This window comes from Cydia fagiglandana, chromosome 9 (genome assembly GCF_963556715.1).
Source record: "Cydia fagiglandana chromosome 9, ilCydFagi1.1, whole genome shotgun sequence".
In the NCBI taxonomy this organism is placed as follows: Eukaryota; Metazoa; Arthropoda; class Insecta; order Lepidoptera; family Tortricidae; genus Cydia; species Cydia fagiglandana.
This window is the reverse complement of record NC_085940.1, coordinates 9,849,272-9,864,567: the sequence shown is the minus strand read 5'-3', so window position 1 is coordinate 9,864,567 and position 15,296 is coordinate 9,849,272. Positions and strand designations below refer to the sequence as shown.

The following is a 15,296-nucleotide window of genomic DNA, read 5'->3' as shown; positions in this document are numbered from 1 at the left end:
TGGTGAATTATTGGACTTACTTTATTATATAAAACGATTTCGTCTCGGAGAGATTTCTGTTTACTTTGCCACAAAACGCTTTTCACGTTCCAGCCACATTAAATTGATATAAATTGATAGTGAAATTGATTTCAATTCATTGGTTTCTATTGCCATATTTGTATAACGAGGGATTTAACAACTAGATTGCTCTGCTCTGCTATAATTATTCACGTCTTTGATGTGATTTGCGAATTACAGAATAAATACCTATTTATTTAAGTACAACAGATCGATATTTTTTTTTTGTTATTATTTATTACTATCATAAGACCGCAGAAATAGATAAACAATTTTTTATCCAACGTGATGTAGCTAGATGCTGTTGTTTTCCATTTGTCGGGATCTTTGCTTTCTGCATATTTCCCGATTTTTTTGTTCCTCATGGCATCAAGTCAGGATCTGATGATTGGCATGTGAAGAAATTGAGGGAGCTCAAGAGCTCAATATTACAAGTAATATTGTACACCTACCACGAGTATCGAAAAGCGCTACCTGGTGAAGTGGAATAAAACTAATACGTAATACAGAACATATGGCCATTGGGACGGAAAGAGGTTCTCGAGTGGCGACCACGTACCGGAAGGCGCAACGTGGGTAGACCCCTCACAAGGTGTACTGACGACCTGGTAAAGATCGCGGGAGTCCGCTGGATGCGGGTGGCGCAAGACCGGTTATTGTGGCACTCTTTGGGGGAGGCCTATGTCCAGCAGTGGACGTCCTCTGGCTGATATGGTGATGATGATGATGACAGAGACAGAACATATTAAAATTTTGGTAGTGGCACACTGTTTTGTGAATTAGGTTAATTTAGTAGATAAACTAGCGTCTAAAGGAGTTGTCCACCTAACCACGACAACGAGGTACCTACAATAAAATGTTGGGCCTTGTTACATAATTTTCCAAGGCCTATACTCGTATTATTGTACCGGATAAAGTTGGTGTATTTTCTTGCGTGTGTAATTTTGCGGTGTTTCCTTTTCATTAACTTTCCACGCACAATATTGCAGGCTGGCCGTAAACTCGGACGGAGGTGCTCGGTTACAGCGAGGCCATGGATAACTTTATCCACCAGATAGCGCAAATAGAACAAGCGCTGTTTGACTTTCGCGGGTCGCGGGATCAAGCCCCGGCTCGTACCAATTAGTTTTTCGGAACTTGTACGAAATAACAATGATATTTACCTGTCGCTTTTCGGTGAAGGAAAATATCGTGAGGAAACGGGACTAATCCCAATAAGGTCTAGTTTACCCTCTGGGTTGGATGGTCAGATGGCAGTCGCTTTCTTAAAAATTAGTGCCTACTCCAATCCTCGGGATTAGTTGCCAAGCGGCTCCCATGAGCCATGGCAAAGTGCCGGAATAACGCGAGGAAGATAAAGATAATATCCCAAATAGAACTAAACGATACCTATAGGTAAGCAGTAAGCACTCCCATTACTGAGTATTAGGACGCGATTTCATTTGGGCCCACGTCAACCAAGCATGCATAAGTTGAAAAATTAAAATATCTTCACAAATAAAGTTCCATTTGGAAACATGTGCTATTGCAATATAATGTGTGTAGAAGCTCCTGAGTGGTTCGACTCCTAGCGTACTTTAGTGTGTTCGGATTTCTTTGTATACTTTTCAAAATAAACAGTCTAAAGGAGGTTGTCTATAAGTGAAACGCAATGTAGTTTCGCCCTCGTCTCGGACTAATGAGACTAGCGGAAATATTATACTTTTAATGAAATGAGACAACTTACTGACATGCAATTAGCCACCATTTACGAAAAAGGTAACATAGTTTAATATTAGAAAATAATTATGAGTTGTCAACAAGTTTATATATGCCCAATATCAAGGCTTGAAGAGCTCAAATATAACGTTCAATGACGCCAACCATATATTCCACTCTCTTTCTTCAGGCTACTTTTATTAAGCTCAATATTCATTTTCACATACATATACCGCTCTACCAGGTAAGCTACCGAGATTTGTCGGTGGAAAAGGCATGCTTCCACTATATCCAGACAGTTCTTTTTTCCTCTTTTTCTTTATTTCTAAGCTTTGTTGTACCATTAGCTGACATTTCTGCTTAATGTTTAATTAATTCAGACTTGATTTAGTTTGGAAAACCAATTAAACCTAGTCATGCTAACATTTCGCCAAAACGAGCGCGACCGCGGCGCGGTGACTATCGTAACTCGAATAATAACATTACCCTCTACACTATATATCAGTTTTATTTTGTAGTTGAGCGCAAAGGCGATATTTTAACGCATTTTTACACCGAATATAGCGGAAATAATGAACCGTACCGCGCGGGCGTCGAATGAATTAAAACTAATGGAACAGTTAATTTCTCATGAGGATAAAGCGCTCGGCCGAACTCAGCCGTACTGAGGTGTTCCTCCTGTCGCTTGCAAAGTCCAAAGGATCAATCGCACCAGTATATTGGCTACACGTGAAATGCGTCGTGGAAACTAAAGCCTGGCCAATCATTTCCGACAGTAAAAACGGTGAAAAATTCAAAATGTCTTAGCTTATTGTTTAATGTTTAGTACACAAATTGTACGCGTCATTACAGACCTCGGTAAAGAAGCATAAAAAAGGTTGTCAATGTGTTAGGTATTTAGGTAGGTAACTAGCAAAGAATATAATACTCACTAGGATACTGGTAACTAGGTTTTACACTGGTCCGCCTGAGCGACCGACTAGACTGCATTCAGTCGTTATGCAACGTCCAGATTCTGTTGCACTCGCTTTGCTCACACACACGCTTTTCATTCCCTTTTTTAACACAGCACACAATGTATTACTATTGCTTACTGAACTTAAGCGAGCATTCAATTCAGACGAACCAGTGCAAGAGCGATTTTTGATAACGCGTTGTCTTTGAAGTTTGTAGTGATGATGATCACTCGTTACTTGATTAATATTGATAATGAATGGTCAAAAGATAATCGAATCGATCTGACTACCGATTTATTATAACGTACTCTGTATTGAAGGTTAAATCCATACAATTATAACTCTTTAGTTTACCTATTTGTTTAGTGTTTGTTGAAATTATTGAATTCTACGTTTTTATCGATTGCCATAACTTTCGGGAATAATTTATGTTCAAATAAAAGGTTTAAAAAATAACTAAGTATGTATATAAGGAGTACGTAATTTGATATTTTACTTTTTCATGTTTTACTATTTGGACACTTAGATATCTCAAATTTTAGTTGGATTAAGGCACAAAGCTCGCCAGTACTCAATAACAGCAATATTACGCCAGCACCACAAATATAAATGCAATAGTTGTAAAACCACCAATCTTGCTTTTGTTACCTCTAACAAATTATTTTATTTGGCCCGTAAACCAAGCGGCGGATAAACATACTTTGTGAGATACCAGTGCCCTGTGGTAATAAAATATCGGACAACGACTATGCCGGATAACATCAATGTAGAATTGTAAATTTAAATCAGATTCAACACAAGTATTTATAATTATTTATCTACATTTAGCTCATTTCATAGTGCGCTTTCCTTTTGATTATCATTTTCCTTTCATGTCGAAGTTTCTATACCCTTTGTTTGTTCGATTCCATTTACATACCAACACCAACTCTGTCGATGTTCCGAAGTTACGCCATGAATCAAATAACATTCAGAATGACATTCAATACTATTGCAAGTGCCTTTGAATCAAAATGTTGCGACGTTCTGCCAGTAAGATACTGTTACTACTGTTATAGGCGATGCAAGACAAGGGTGATTTACGTATAGATGGATAGCTAGCACCGGAAAATGGTAAGTGATAATGACAGCAACGAAACTGGTCAGTTAGATTGCTATACTATCCTTGTAACTGGTTCCAAGCTGCTTATTCGTGGGAGTCAATCAATGCAGGCCCAAGTTTTTTATACTGTTCGCCTACGGTTTTTGTTTACGCAATGATTCGCAATGTAGTTTATTTTAATGATATAGTAATACAGGATATGTCTATAAATGAGACAATTGTTCGACACTTTTCACGTACCTTGACATTCCTTTTAACTGAAAAGTTTTGCTGGCATGACACTCTGACCTCCACCGACCAACAGCTGCCACATGCCCGGATCGTGTTCTGAACGTTACTGATCGCCACAACAGCAAAATTATAGGTACAAAATTCTCTTCTTCTTCGTCATTTTAGCCCTTTGCAATCCTAGATATGTAGGCCTCCTTCAATTTTTGCCATTCCGTTCTATTTTGCGCTCTTTGTACCCAATTTGGAAAAGCCGTTTTAAAAAGTAGCGGGAAACTTTGGTATTTTTGTGCAATTGTTTCAATTCTTGGGCCATTTTTATCGATGATAAAGAATATTTGTGTAATCAAAATATGGGTATTTATTATTTTAACCTTTCTGCGTGTTAGTAGGTATATGAAATAGGGATTTGAACGTAGGTAGGGATATAGAATAAGCGGTACCTACGTATTTTCGAGTGTATGTAGGTATATAGACCTTTTTTGGCCACGCCCAGCGCCCACGACCCAAATGGAGCGTGATTGATTTCATTAGGCTTCTCTCAGTTTTCGCGAAATACGTACATAACTTTTTTATTACACATTATTATCAAACTATAAAATACCTCCTGTTTTACATTTACGTAACAAAACGTTCAATTTAAAAATTAACGATGGCCATTTAAATGTGTACGTTTGTATAAAAATTACCAATCTGCTGATGCTCTAAGTCTAAAGTTATGTAATATAATATGCGACCTTAGTTTTATTAGCGAAACCATCCCGCACTAACGCATAACGTCACTGAAGGTTTCATCTAAATGGTCCTGCAGTACCGGATATTACTTCATTCTAAGCAGACAAGGCGACGGACACTTCCTGTCATAATATATGAGAAGATAAATTATGTATGACACAAATATCTCAGACCCTCTCCGGACTGCCTTACAACTCAAGCCTTTAATAAAAAGTAGGTAAGCAGGCCGCAGAGCCTTCATCCATAAATCGTGTAAGTGATATGATGACCAGCCCCTGTCATCAATCAGTTGATCGAATTATTCTCAATTTCTGCACTTAATACTTCCTCTTTGCTCGGTACTTACTTTGTTTACTTCGCCTTTGTACTTCCGTTGCTGTAATTTATTTTTGTAAACATGTGTTGTGTACAATAAAGTAATTAAGTAGGTACCTACTTAATAAGTACCCACTTAAAATATGTCAATTTATTTTGAATATCTGATATTTCTACTTTTGATGAAATTATTAATTAATTTGATGAAATTATTAATTGTTGACTATTAAGCTAGATTTATGTTTAGGTACTCAATACGATTCATACGTAAAATAGAAGGCCGAGGTTCGCAATTAGCAGCACCTAAAAATCTAATACATATTATGTTAAACAAATACTGTTCATAAAATGATAGCTATCTATAGTATGAGTCTCATCATGACTGTTGGTCACAATCTGTGGGCACAGAACACAGATTACTAGTTCGCTGGACGATATCAGCCTGTCAGTTAATCGCAAAAGGTGACAGTTCCGAACAACTGACAGGCTGATATCGTCCGGCGTACCTACTGGTAATCTGTGGACCCCTTTAGGCTTCGACACTTCGAAGTAAAAATATAAAAAAAAAAACCTATTTGTAGGTAAGAGTTTTCTAAAAATGAAGTTACACCACCTCAATAAATATTGAAAGATCTCTCAGAAAGGTATAAATGATATTGCAATCGCATCAGTAGAACCGGAGCAGCTAACAAATTTGGAGCACCCCTCGTACACGAAGGTACTTAAAAGTTTAATATTCCAATCAACGAAAATTTGTAATCGACTTTCTTACTTAGTTCAAAGGTTTTCTCTAATTGGTATTCCATTAGCAACATATTCATTAACCCAATCGATACCGAAAGCATATAAATATTGTCGATATTAGTAAACGTGATACTCTGCAACCCAACACGTTGATTAGTACGAGATAAGTGCCAGCAATAAGTCAGCAACAATTATTCTAGTCAAAATCAATCCACGATATTAATTTTCCCAGCCTCATAAGGCACGCGTGAGCAGACAAATAACTCTGAAACTGTAGTAACATTCCGTGCACGTCCTATCCGAAACTATGGCGAACCGAGGCTGAGGATACAAAGAGTCTACGCAACTACTAAGTTATTTTCTTTCGTCTGTCGGTTTTTGAAAACGTATCTGCAATGCACCTCAGAGTCAAGATGCCTTTGAGTGAGTAAACAAGTTGCAAAGTTCTATGTTATGTCAAGTGAAGCGTAGAATTTAAATTTATCGTACCTTTGCCGGCTGGTATTGCCGAGTGTTTCAAACTTTGCTACACATCCATTATATGACAGAGAGGAGTGTGTACCGGTAATTGTAAAAGGTACCCGTCAAATAGGTAAATACAGTTCGATCTTACTAAACTTGGCAGGTACTTGGCAGGTTCTGTTAACGTCTTGGCACGCTTTCGATTTGAAATGTTTAAATATTTTCGAAGCTTGACAATTTCAGAATATCATTAGAAAAGATTGATGTTCTCTTGAAAAAATCCTATCGCTATCCTACTGATATCGCAGTGACCAGATAATTATCCTATCCCATTATGGAATGGACAAAGAATTTCACCAAGTCCCGATAATTGGAAAATCCAATGCGGAACACTAAGAATATACATCGTCTACATATAAAAATTTCCGATAATGATACAAACATGCCCGACAAGACGATCGTCGTCGTCTAGTCTTTGGATGGAGAAGCTCTCGAGCTAGAGCACCGCAGTGCGCAGCACCGAATGGACAACATTCGGCGGAACTTTTGTGACATGATGAATCGGGAATAAGATCGACAAGAGACAGAGGGAGAGACACGTTCCCTTCGAATTACGTATAATAATATAAAAATATACAGAACGGTCCAACCCTGACGTCCAAAAATTTTTTTCTCGATTCCTCACGTCGTGGGCTACCAGAATATACCCCATGTATGTTAGACGATTTTTCGCAGTTTTCGAGTTATGACTTTTTTAACTTTTATGAGATTCCGGGGTTCCCATACAGGGTGACTAAAAAATAACTTCATTCCCGTTGCCAGGGAGGTTTTGGGATTATACTGAGCAAATTTTACTATGGAACCAACCCCTGAAAATAACTGACTTGCAAGACCGAAGTGATCCCATAAGTGTTCCGTGAACAAAGTTTTGTACGGAACACTAAAAAATTGTAAATTCGTACGTAAGAACTTAGAACGTTCTGTTCCAAAGGTTCCAATTCCAACGCAGTGACAGCACAGCGGCGGCGGGGGCGACGCTCGCGCCGCTGCGTCCAGCCCTTCGGTAGGCAGCAGCGCCGGCACATCGTTGCTTATCATTAGAGATGCAACGGATAGTTGTTTGGCCGGATACCGGATACCGGATATCCGGCCTGACCATCAGCCGAATATCCGGTATCCGGCCGCCGGATATTCGGCCAGCGGAACTATACCTACATTTCGGTTTTTCAGGTGCGTATTCTGCAGGTTTGACCAGCCGGCCTAGCCAAGGTTACAATCGCTATCGCTTCGACAACGAAAAGCATTATCTCTCTCTATCACTCTGCCATATTCGTGCGACAGTGACAGTTGCGTTTCGATCGCTACGGAGCGTAAGCGATCGGCATCTTGGCTACGCGGTCTGTTTCCTAGAGAACGTTCGCGCGGACTCATTTCTAGGTTCGAAATGAGTGCGCGTGCAAGTCAATGGAATTATTAAAATAATAAACAAGTACGATTATGACCGTGTTTGTTTCTTAAATCCAATTTGTTTACTCCGAAATTAAGCAATGTTACTATCCGGTATCCGGCCGGATAGTAGCTCACTATCCGGTATCCGGCCGGATAGTAAAATCATGGCCGGATAGGCCGGATACCGGATAGTAACCGGATATCCGGTGCATCTCTACTTATCATGAATAGTGGCACAACTCAAAATGAAATGCTATTGCATTTAATATTCTATATTTTACTGGTAAGATTTAAAATCTAATGGCATTGTATTTTGTTTTATACCACTTTTCATGATAAGCAACGACATAATGATGATTTACGAAGTTACCTAAGTACTTACTACTAACGCAAATGTGGCCATTTCAGAGCATCTTTGAGAAAATCATGTTAGGGTTCCATCACACAGGCGCGTTTTCAAGCGGGGCCTGAGCGTTTTATATGTAAAAGCGGCGCTCACGCGCCGCCTACAAAACGCGCCTGTGTGACGGAGCCTTTAGGTGCCGACGACACTACTAATATAAAGTAGATACCTATATAACATTACGTACCTGACATATCATGATTATATTGATGATCTTCATTTTGCTGTTTCCAAACTCTGGTAGTAATCTTATTTTCCTCAAAGGTTAGACGAAGTGGTTTCTTCAATTTTTCACTATCACTAGGGTTATATCCTGAATAACAAGAAAATAATACAATGAAGTCAATGAAACTAAACCGTTTACACAATGTTCAGTCCATTGACTTCTTGATCTTTAGTTCAGTCATTTTAATGTAATTTCACCGCAAAAGATCACACAGAACCGGAGTAAAACTTAAACGCTTGACCGCCGTTTCGGTGTTGACAAAATATGACGGTTACGACACGGCAGCGACAGGGCAAAAATCGCAAAAATCAAAACGGACATAAATAAAGAAAAGCAAAGTTAATTTCATCCTTAATATTTTTTAAACTTCCGGTCAAATCATTATTCGTCGGTTTAAGCGCGTTCAGAAACTATATTCACATAACTAAAATCGGTATGTAGTATATAAGCAAGGAACTATTTTTTCATTATCGTATTAAAATTATAAATAATGCGTAAAATAGCAGCGCATAATCTGAAAACAATATTACTTAAGGTTTCTTTTCATATCCGAAGTATCCGAACTGACTTTTGTTGTATTATAAACGCACCCGACAGTGACAGCCGTCAATGTCAATTGCCCCTTGACATGCAATGAATTCTGTCCGCTGTGGACTAGTTTTTTCTGAGTAATATTTAATGACAGAATTGAACAAACCTTGCATTGTGTTGCGTGACTAAATCAAGCATTCAGGTAGCTTCATGTGTCTAGGGAAAATCAATCAGTTATTCTCATCCTAGTTGCGGAACAAGAACCAAAGGCGCAACGATTTTTATGGTGAGTGTTATTTTAAAGTATCAAGTACTTAAGTTTAACCAGCTGTGCATGTTTTTATTTGGTAAACCTTTAATTAATGACATATTTGTCCTTAGACTTATTTGTCAGACTATATTTCTAAAAAAGTGGATAATTTTTGCTTATATCCGAGTTATTTCTAGCAATGACGCACAATCATGGGGTTTAATTGCTACTCTCAAGGATACACTTTACACATCCGTATTATAGTGAACTCATTATTGCTTAACATGCATTCATTAGAAAGCTTGTAGAATTTATGTAAATTTGATAAACATATTCAAATATATAATATAAACATGGACATCAAATAACGGAAGAAAACAATATTCACAAATTAATTATGAAGTAAAGTTGATATTTACTTGACTACAAAAAAATAGGTAGGTTAACTTAAACAAAAATAAAAATATTTGATTTCTTATTTCGTTATTCATAACTAGTTTGGCATAAGTAATATGGTTACACAAGTAACAATAGACTATTACAGAAGTCTAGACTTTCGATAGACTAAGGGCCCCCCCACTTCTGGCGTCTTTCGAGCGTCGGCGTCTGTCGGTGTCGGTCCAGCGCTATGGAAAATGACGTCGCTGCGCAGTTGCTTCAACGCTGCGTCGACGTTGCGTCGACGTCGGCCATAGAATTGTAGACGCCGACGCTCGAAAGACGCCAGATGTGGGGGGGCCCTAACTTAACAAAATACTAACGGTGAATAGCTTTACAATTTCCTTAATTTAGTTTGTATCACTTTGATCTTCATAGGTATATGGTTTGATATACTGACTCATTTGGAGTAAACACTACACTTATATTGCATAATTCTATGCTTGAGAGTCACACAATCCATCGCCAAACAGCCGCACCCATACAATCAAAGTTACATTCTCATTTGATATGCTTAAATTACACGAAAGTTGGCATGACCATTTACATAACATATTTATATCTATATAGGTACCATAGTACTAGACTGATTAGATACTATATTGTTATACAAAGATATAATAAAATAAGTTAGCAAATATTCTTTATTATGAACCGTAAAGTAAAAATATACAGAAAGTACAAGTTTAAGACTAGGTAACAATAGGCAGTAATAAATAGAGCTAGTAAAAATGTTGTAATGTAAAACTTCTACATGCTCTAATTTCTTTGTACTACAATTTCAAGCAACGAAAACTAATACCAGACGTACAACAAACTCACTGCAAAGAATGGCTCAGATTGAGAAAGAACTTTATGCTATAGTCTTCGCATGTGTCCGATTTCATCAATTTATTTATGGCCAAACAGTTACTGTCGAAACTGATCACCATCCGTTAATAACACTTTTTAATAAACCACTTGCAGAGGTACCTACACGCTTGCAGAGAATGATGCTAAAAATTCAAGCATATAGTCTCAATGTCATACAAAAAAGGTACACTCATGTTCATTGCAGACACTCTTTCTAGAGCTGCATTATCTGAGACTGGTGTTGATGAGCTTGATGAGGACATAGTAGTCCACGTCAACTTGTTTAGATTTAAGCTAGTTATTCATTTCGTTTAGTTGTACCACTGTATATATATTGTATGTAAATAAATGATTTAAAATACAAAAAAAAAAACCAGACGTAGAATATATGTTACTCGAATATTCATGATATTCAGATTGTTGTTTTAAAATAAGAATGTCATTTAGATTGTATGGCGGCGTCAAGATGCGTGTGACTCTTAAGTCTAGGTATGCGGAATGGTCTAGCTAAAGGATTTATGCATGGTCAATAAATAGTAGGTAGGTATAAATTTCCAGCTCAATTGAAATTGATGCATCCTGCTATTATTTGTTAGATGGTCTCAATGTAAATTGTAAAGAATCACTACAAGTGAGCGTGTATGTGTCGGCGGCCGATCATAAGATCAGGCATATCGTGAAATTCCTAGGCGTATCGTGAAACGTGACAATCTTTGACTCGTGCCCTGAGTCGACGGAGCCCCGCTCGGGCTCCTATTTCTGGGCAGTTTGCCCTTCGGGCATCTGAAGCAACCTAACGAACCTATCCTACCTATATATTGGTTTAATGTGACTATCGTCAAAACATTACACAGGAACATTACGATTTGCCTTATCTTACGATCGGCCGCCGACATAATTATGTACCTATAGATGACGTTGACTTCAAATTATTACGGTTTTTATACAATAGTGAATAAATAAACAATCTAAGAATAGGCGGGATATCCTTTGCAAGGTTGTATGCTTCTTTGTATTGGGAAAAATGTTCTATCAATTGTTATAAATGTTATAATATAGGCCATTAAAAGGTATACAGTCGGACCAAACCAATTCATGGCATTTACAGTGACAAGGCGTGGCAATGACGTCATTAATGTCAAATTTCTGTAACAACTTTTATAATAACACTCCCTCACTGTGTTCTGTTTAAGTTGGTGTGAAGTTCGCTTAAACGGACTCAATTTCATTTCTAGCATGGACTTAGACAAGACACTAACTCACCTATGTTTCACCATTTCGTTACTACATAGTCGTGTATTTATATTTACTTAAATTATTATACCTATAATAAAAAGGATTTGGTTTTCATACTTTCGCATTGTTTTTAATGAACGAATATTATTAGGTATATGTCAATAGATCATTAACTTGCCTCTATGCTTCGTGATGCATTACACCGATGGTCAGACAGTTACTCTTTGATACTTCGAGACGCTTCATACATTCTTGAACAAAAGTATGTGCTTGATACGAGTACAGCACACGCACTCAAACTAGGGAATAAAAAGGGATTACTATTGTATTAAACATTTATTTTCGGCTGTAGACATAATTCCTATTTCATATTTCACGCATGACGTACAACACCATAAAAGCGTCGGATTCCGTGAAGGAACACTTCCTTTCGACTCTGCTAACCTAGTACCCCGTCGCAATTATGGCGGCATGCCAGCTAGAGCCCGCTAATATCGGTGCAGACTCAAACGGTTATAAGTCACGTTTCACAAGAATGCCCAAAATCCGGTGCAGTAAACGAAAATAAAGCTGCAAAGTATAGGGTTTCCAAATAAAAATAGGAAAATGTATTTTAGAGGAAGAGCTTGTTAAATCATATTTTGCTACCGTGGCGCGCGTTAATTAAAAACAGGTACTTACCTACATTTCAAGGCATGGTCTTATTATTTTAGATGTTGAGAGATAAAAATTTGGTCGACCGGTCTGGCCTAGTGGGTAGTGACCCCGCCTGTGAAGCCGATGGTCCCGGGTTCGAATCCTGGTAAAGGCATTTATTTGTATGATGATACAGATATTTGTTCCTGAGTCGTGGTTGTTTTCTATGTATTTAAGTATTTATATATTATATATATCGTTGTCTGAGTACCCACAACACAAGCTTTCTTGAGCTTACCGTGGGGCTCAGTCAATTTGTGTAAAAAAGTCTTGTAATATTTATTTATTCATTTAAAATATGCCTAGTTAATGTATGCGCTCAGGCCTCTTCTCGTCTCGTGTCAAGAAAATGACATTTCGTCGCTTTGCACTTTTTGCAGGAACAGGATCAGTTTTGATTGAGAAATGGCTCATACCTAGAGAAATATGGAGCAATTAAAAAAGATCAGGATGATCTCTACTGATCTATACCCCTAGTTTCTACATTTTCCTATAAGAACCTGTACAAATCTTACAGTATAACATTCTGACATTTTGATAATATTTTCCCTATAAAAGCCATGAGCAGTATAGTTTCTGTTTTCCTGTCATGACTGTAACAAGATAATAGTCTCAGTGCTCAATACAGGATGGCCCAAAAATACTTTGACAAAGATTTTTACTGGAGCCTTTGTTGACGTATTTTTGGACCACCCTGTAAATAACATTCTGTTGCTAATGTCGTAGCTAAGTTAAAAGATGACTTGTACTGGGACGGTGATGAGTTGACGGGCACTCGGACGTCTACTTTATTAATTAAGCGCGCGGTTGTTTTGCCATAAATAAACGCATGCGTAAACGGAATGTAAGTAAAATGACAATGCGTTCACTTCGTAAAACAATGTAATGCCATAATCTAATGATGAGATTGTCTGATGTAAAATGGGTGTGCGGCAAACGTATTGCGTTTAAGCCTGCGTTTATCTCGCATAAAACAACCATCACGCGCTTTACTTTCTTCGCTCCGTATGTGCATTTTCCAATGATTGGCTTCCGGATTATGAGTTTTCCTACAAGAATTGGTTTCCCAACACGTCAGGGTGAATCCAGACATTCGGTAACCCTAACTGCAAGCGTTAGCTGCGCAATTGCGGAAGTTTATACTTTATGACAGCAACGTTGGTACACGGTATCATGTCGCAGGCCATCGCAAGTGCGTAGTATTGGAATTTGAAAAACTGATTGCGCACTGCTATGAGTTTAAATCTTACAGTGACAGGCGTGGCTCACTCCGCGATTTCGTCGCTTTGCTACAGGTAGCTAAAAGTCCATCCGTTCGACCCCAATTTTGGGCTTTGCCATAAGCCGCGCGTGGCGCTGTCGCCACCTAGCGGCCATATCTGTGCTGATCGTGACAGACGCGTTTTGTTGTTAGAGAGTGAGTCTTCTGTACCTAGTGCTATTATTCTATGCTAGTGAGGTACTTGTGTGCGTACTACAAATACCACAATTAGGGATTGCAATCCGGACTGGTTTTGAATCCGGCCGGATCCGGCCGGATTTTGGTCTCAATCCGGCGGATCCGGCCGGATTGGTATTGCGGATAAAAAATTCATCAAGTCATGTATTTTATCATGTTTTTAGCGTTATATGCGAAGTTAAGGATATTTTTTAATGGATTAATAAAACGGGTGTCTTAACAGGAGACCTATAGGCTCTCCGAAACATGTCGCGCGAGTGACTAAAAACAAGTGAGTCTAAACCGTAAATTATTCAATGTTAGTATGTCTCACAACAGTTTAATTCGATGACGGCTGTTTTAAGTTTCAAAAAACAACGTTTTCATTACTTAACCACAAATAAAATCTTCTTTTTCTCTTAAACTATCTATAGCCCAACCCACATTTCCAACAAAAAGGTGCTCTCAATTCAACCATTTTAGTTTTAGCAAACAAAATCAATAAACGTGTATACCTATACAAGTACATTTAGTAGCATAATAATAACAAAATAACATATAAATAATAATAATAAATAAATATTATAGGACATTTTTACACAAATTGACTAAGCCCCACGGTAAGCTCAAGAAAGCTTGTGTTGTTGGTACTCAGACAACGATATATAATATACAAATACTTAAAATTAAATACATAGAAAGCAACCATGACTCAGGAACAAATATCTGTGCTCATCACACAAATAATTGTCCTTACCGGGATTCGAAAACCCAGGATCGCGGCTCCACAGGCAGGATCACTACCCACTGGCTAGGTCAGACCGGTCGTCAAAAGTCAACATATATTTCTCTATTTAATTTTATAAATATTTATTCATTATATTTTAAATGCAGGTAACACTTATTATAAGTGGGCTAAAATGGTTTGTACAAAATAAAACGAACATGTACATTAAATTACAATGTAACAACACAATAAACTGAATATAAACCAATCCAGTACTTACGGTGCACGGAAATCTCACGTCACATATTTCGTCGGCTAAAAAAAAGCGCTGGTGGCCTAGCGGTAAGAGCGTGCGACTTTCAATCCGGAGGTCGCGGGTTCAAACCCCGGCTCGTACCAATAAGTTTTTCGGAACTTATGTACGAAATATCATGTGATATTTACCACTCGCTTTTCGGTGAAGGAAAACATCGTGAGGAAACCTGCATACATCTGCGAAGAAATTCAAAGGTGTATGTGAAGTCCCCAATCCGCATTGAGCTAGCGTGGGGACTATAGCCCAAGCCCTCTCGCGCATGAGAGGAGGCCTGTACTCAGCAGTGGGACGTATATAGGCTGAAATGATGATGATGATGATGAGAAGACAGGCGTCAACTAACAAACAAGTTGTTGTGTTGCTGTTTGCGAGCGAGAAAATTCGAATACTGGCGAGAACTTTTAAATTTTAGCAGTGTTTTAAGCTGTTATTTT

The 15,296-nt window shown here is 38.1% G+C and overlaps 2 protein-coding genes across 5 annotated transcripts in view; one reads left to right on the top strand and one right to left on the bottom strand.

Annotated features, from left to right (window-relative positions):
- Nucleotides 1–15,296, bottom strand: part of LOC134667338 (lysophospholipid acyltransferase 7-like) — a 470,374-nt gene that overhangs the window by 422,542 nt on the left and 32,536 nt on the right. The window lies entirely within an intron of this gene.
- The window catches only part of LOC134667342 (keratin, type I cytoskeletal 9), a 32,109-nt gene continuing 25,811 nt past the window's right edge, over nucleotides 8,999–15,296 (top strand). For 2 of the 4 annotated variants that reach the window (XM_063524703.1, XM_063524704.1), the window contains exon 1: nucleotides 9,002–9,195. In XM_063524703.1, coding sequence (XP_063380773.1) covers nucleotides 9,193–9,195 — 3 coding nt within the window. In that variant the 5' untranslated portion in view covers nucleotides 9,002–9,192. Of the gene's footprint in view, nucleotides 9,196–15,296 lie in introns of all 4 variants that reach the window. The other 2 variants (XM_063524705.1, XM_063524700.1) reach the window with 2 other exon arrangements.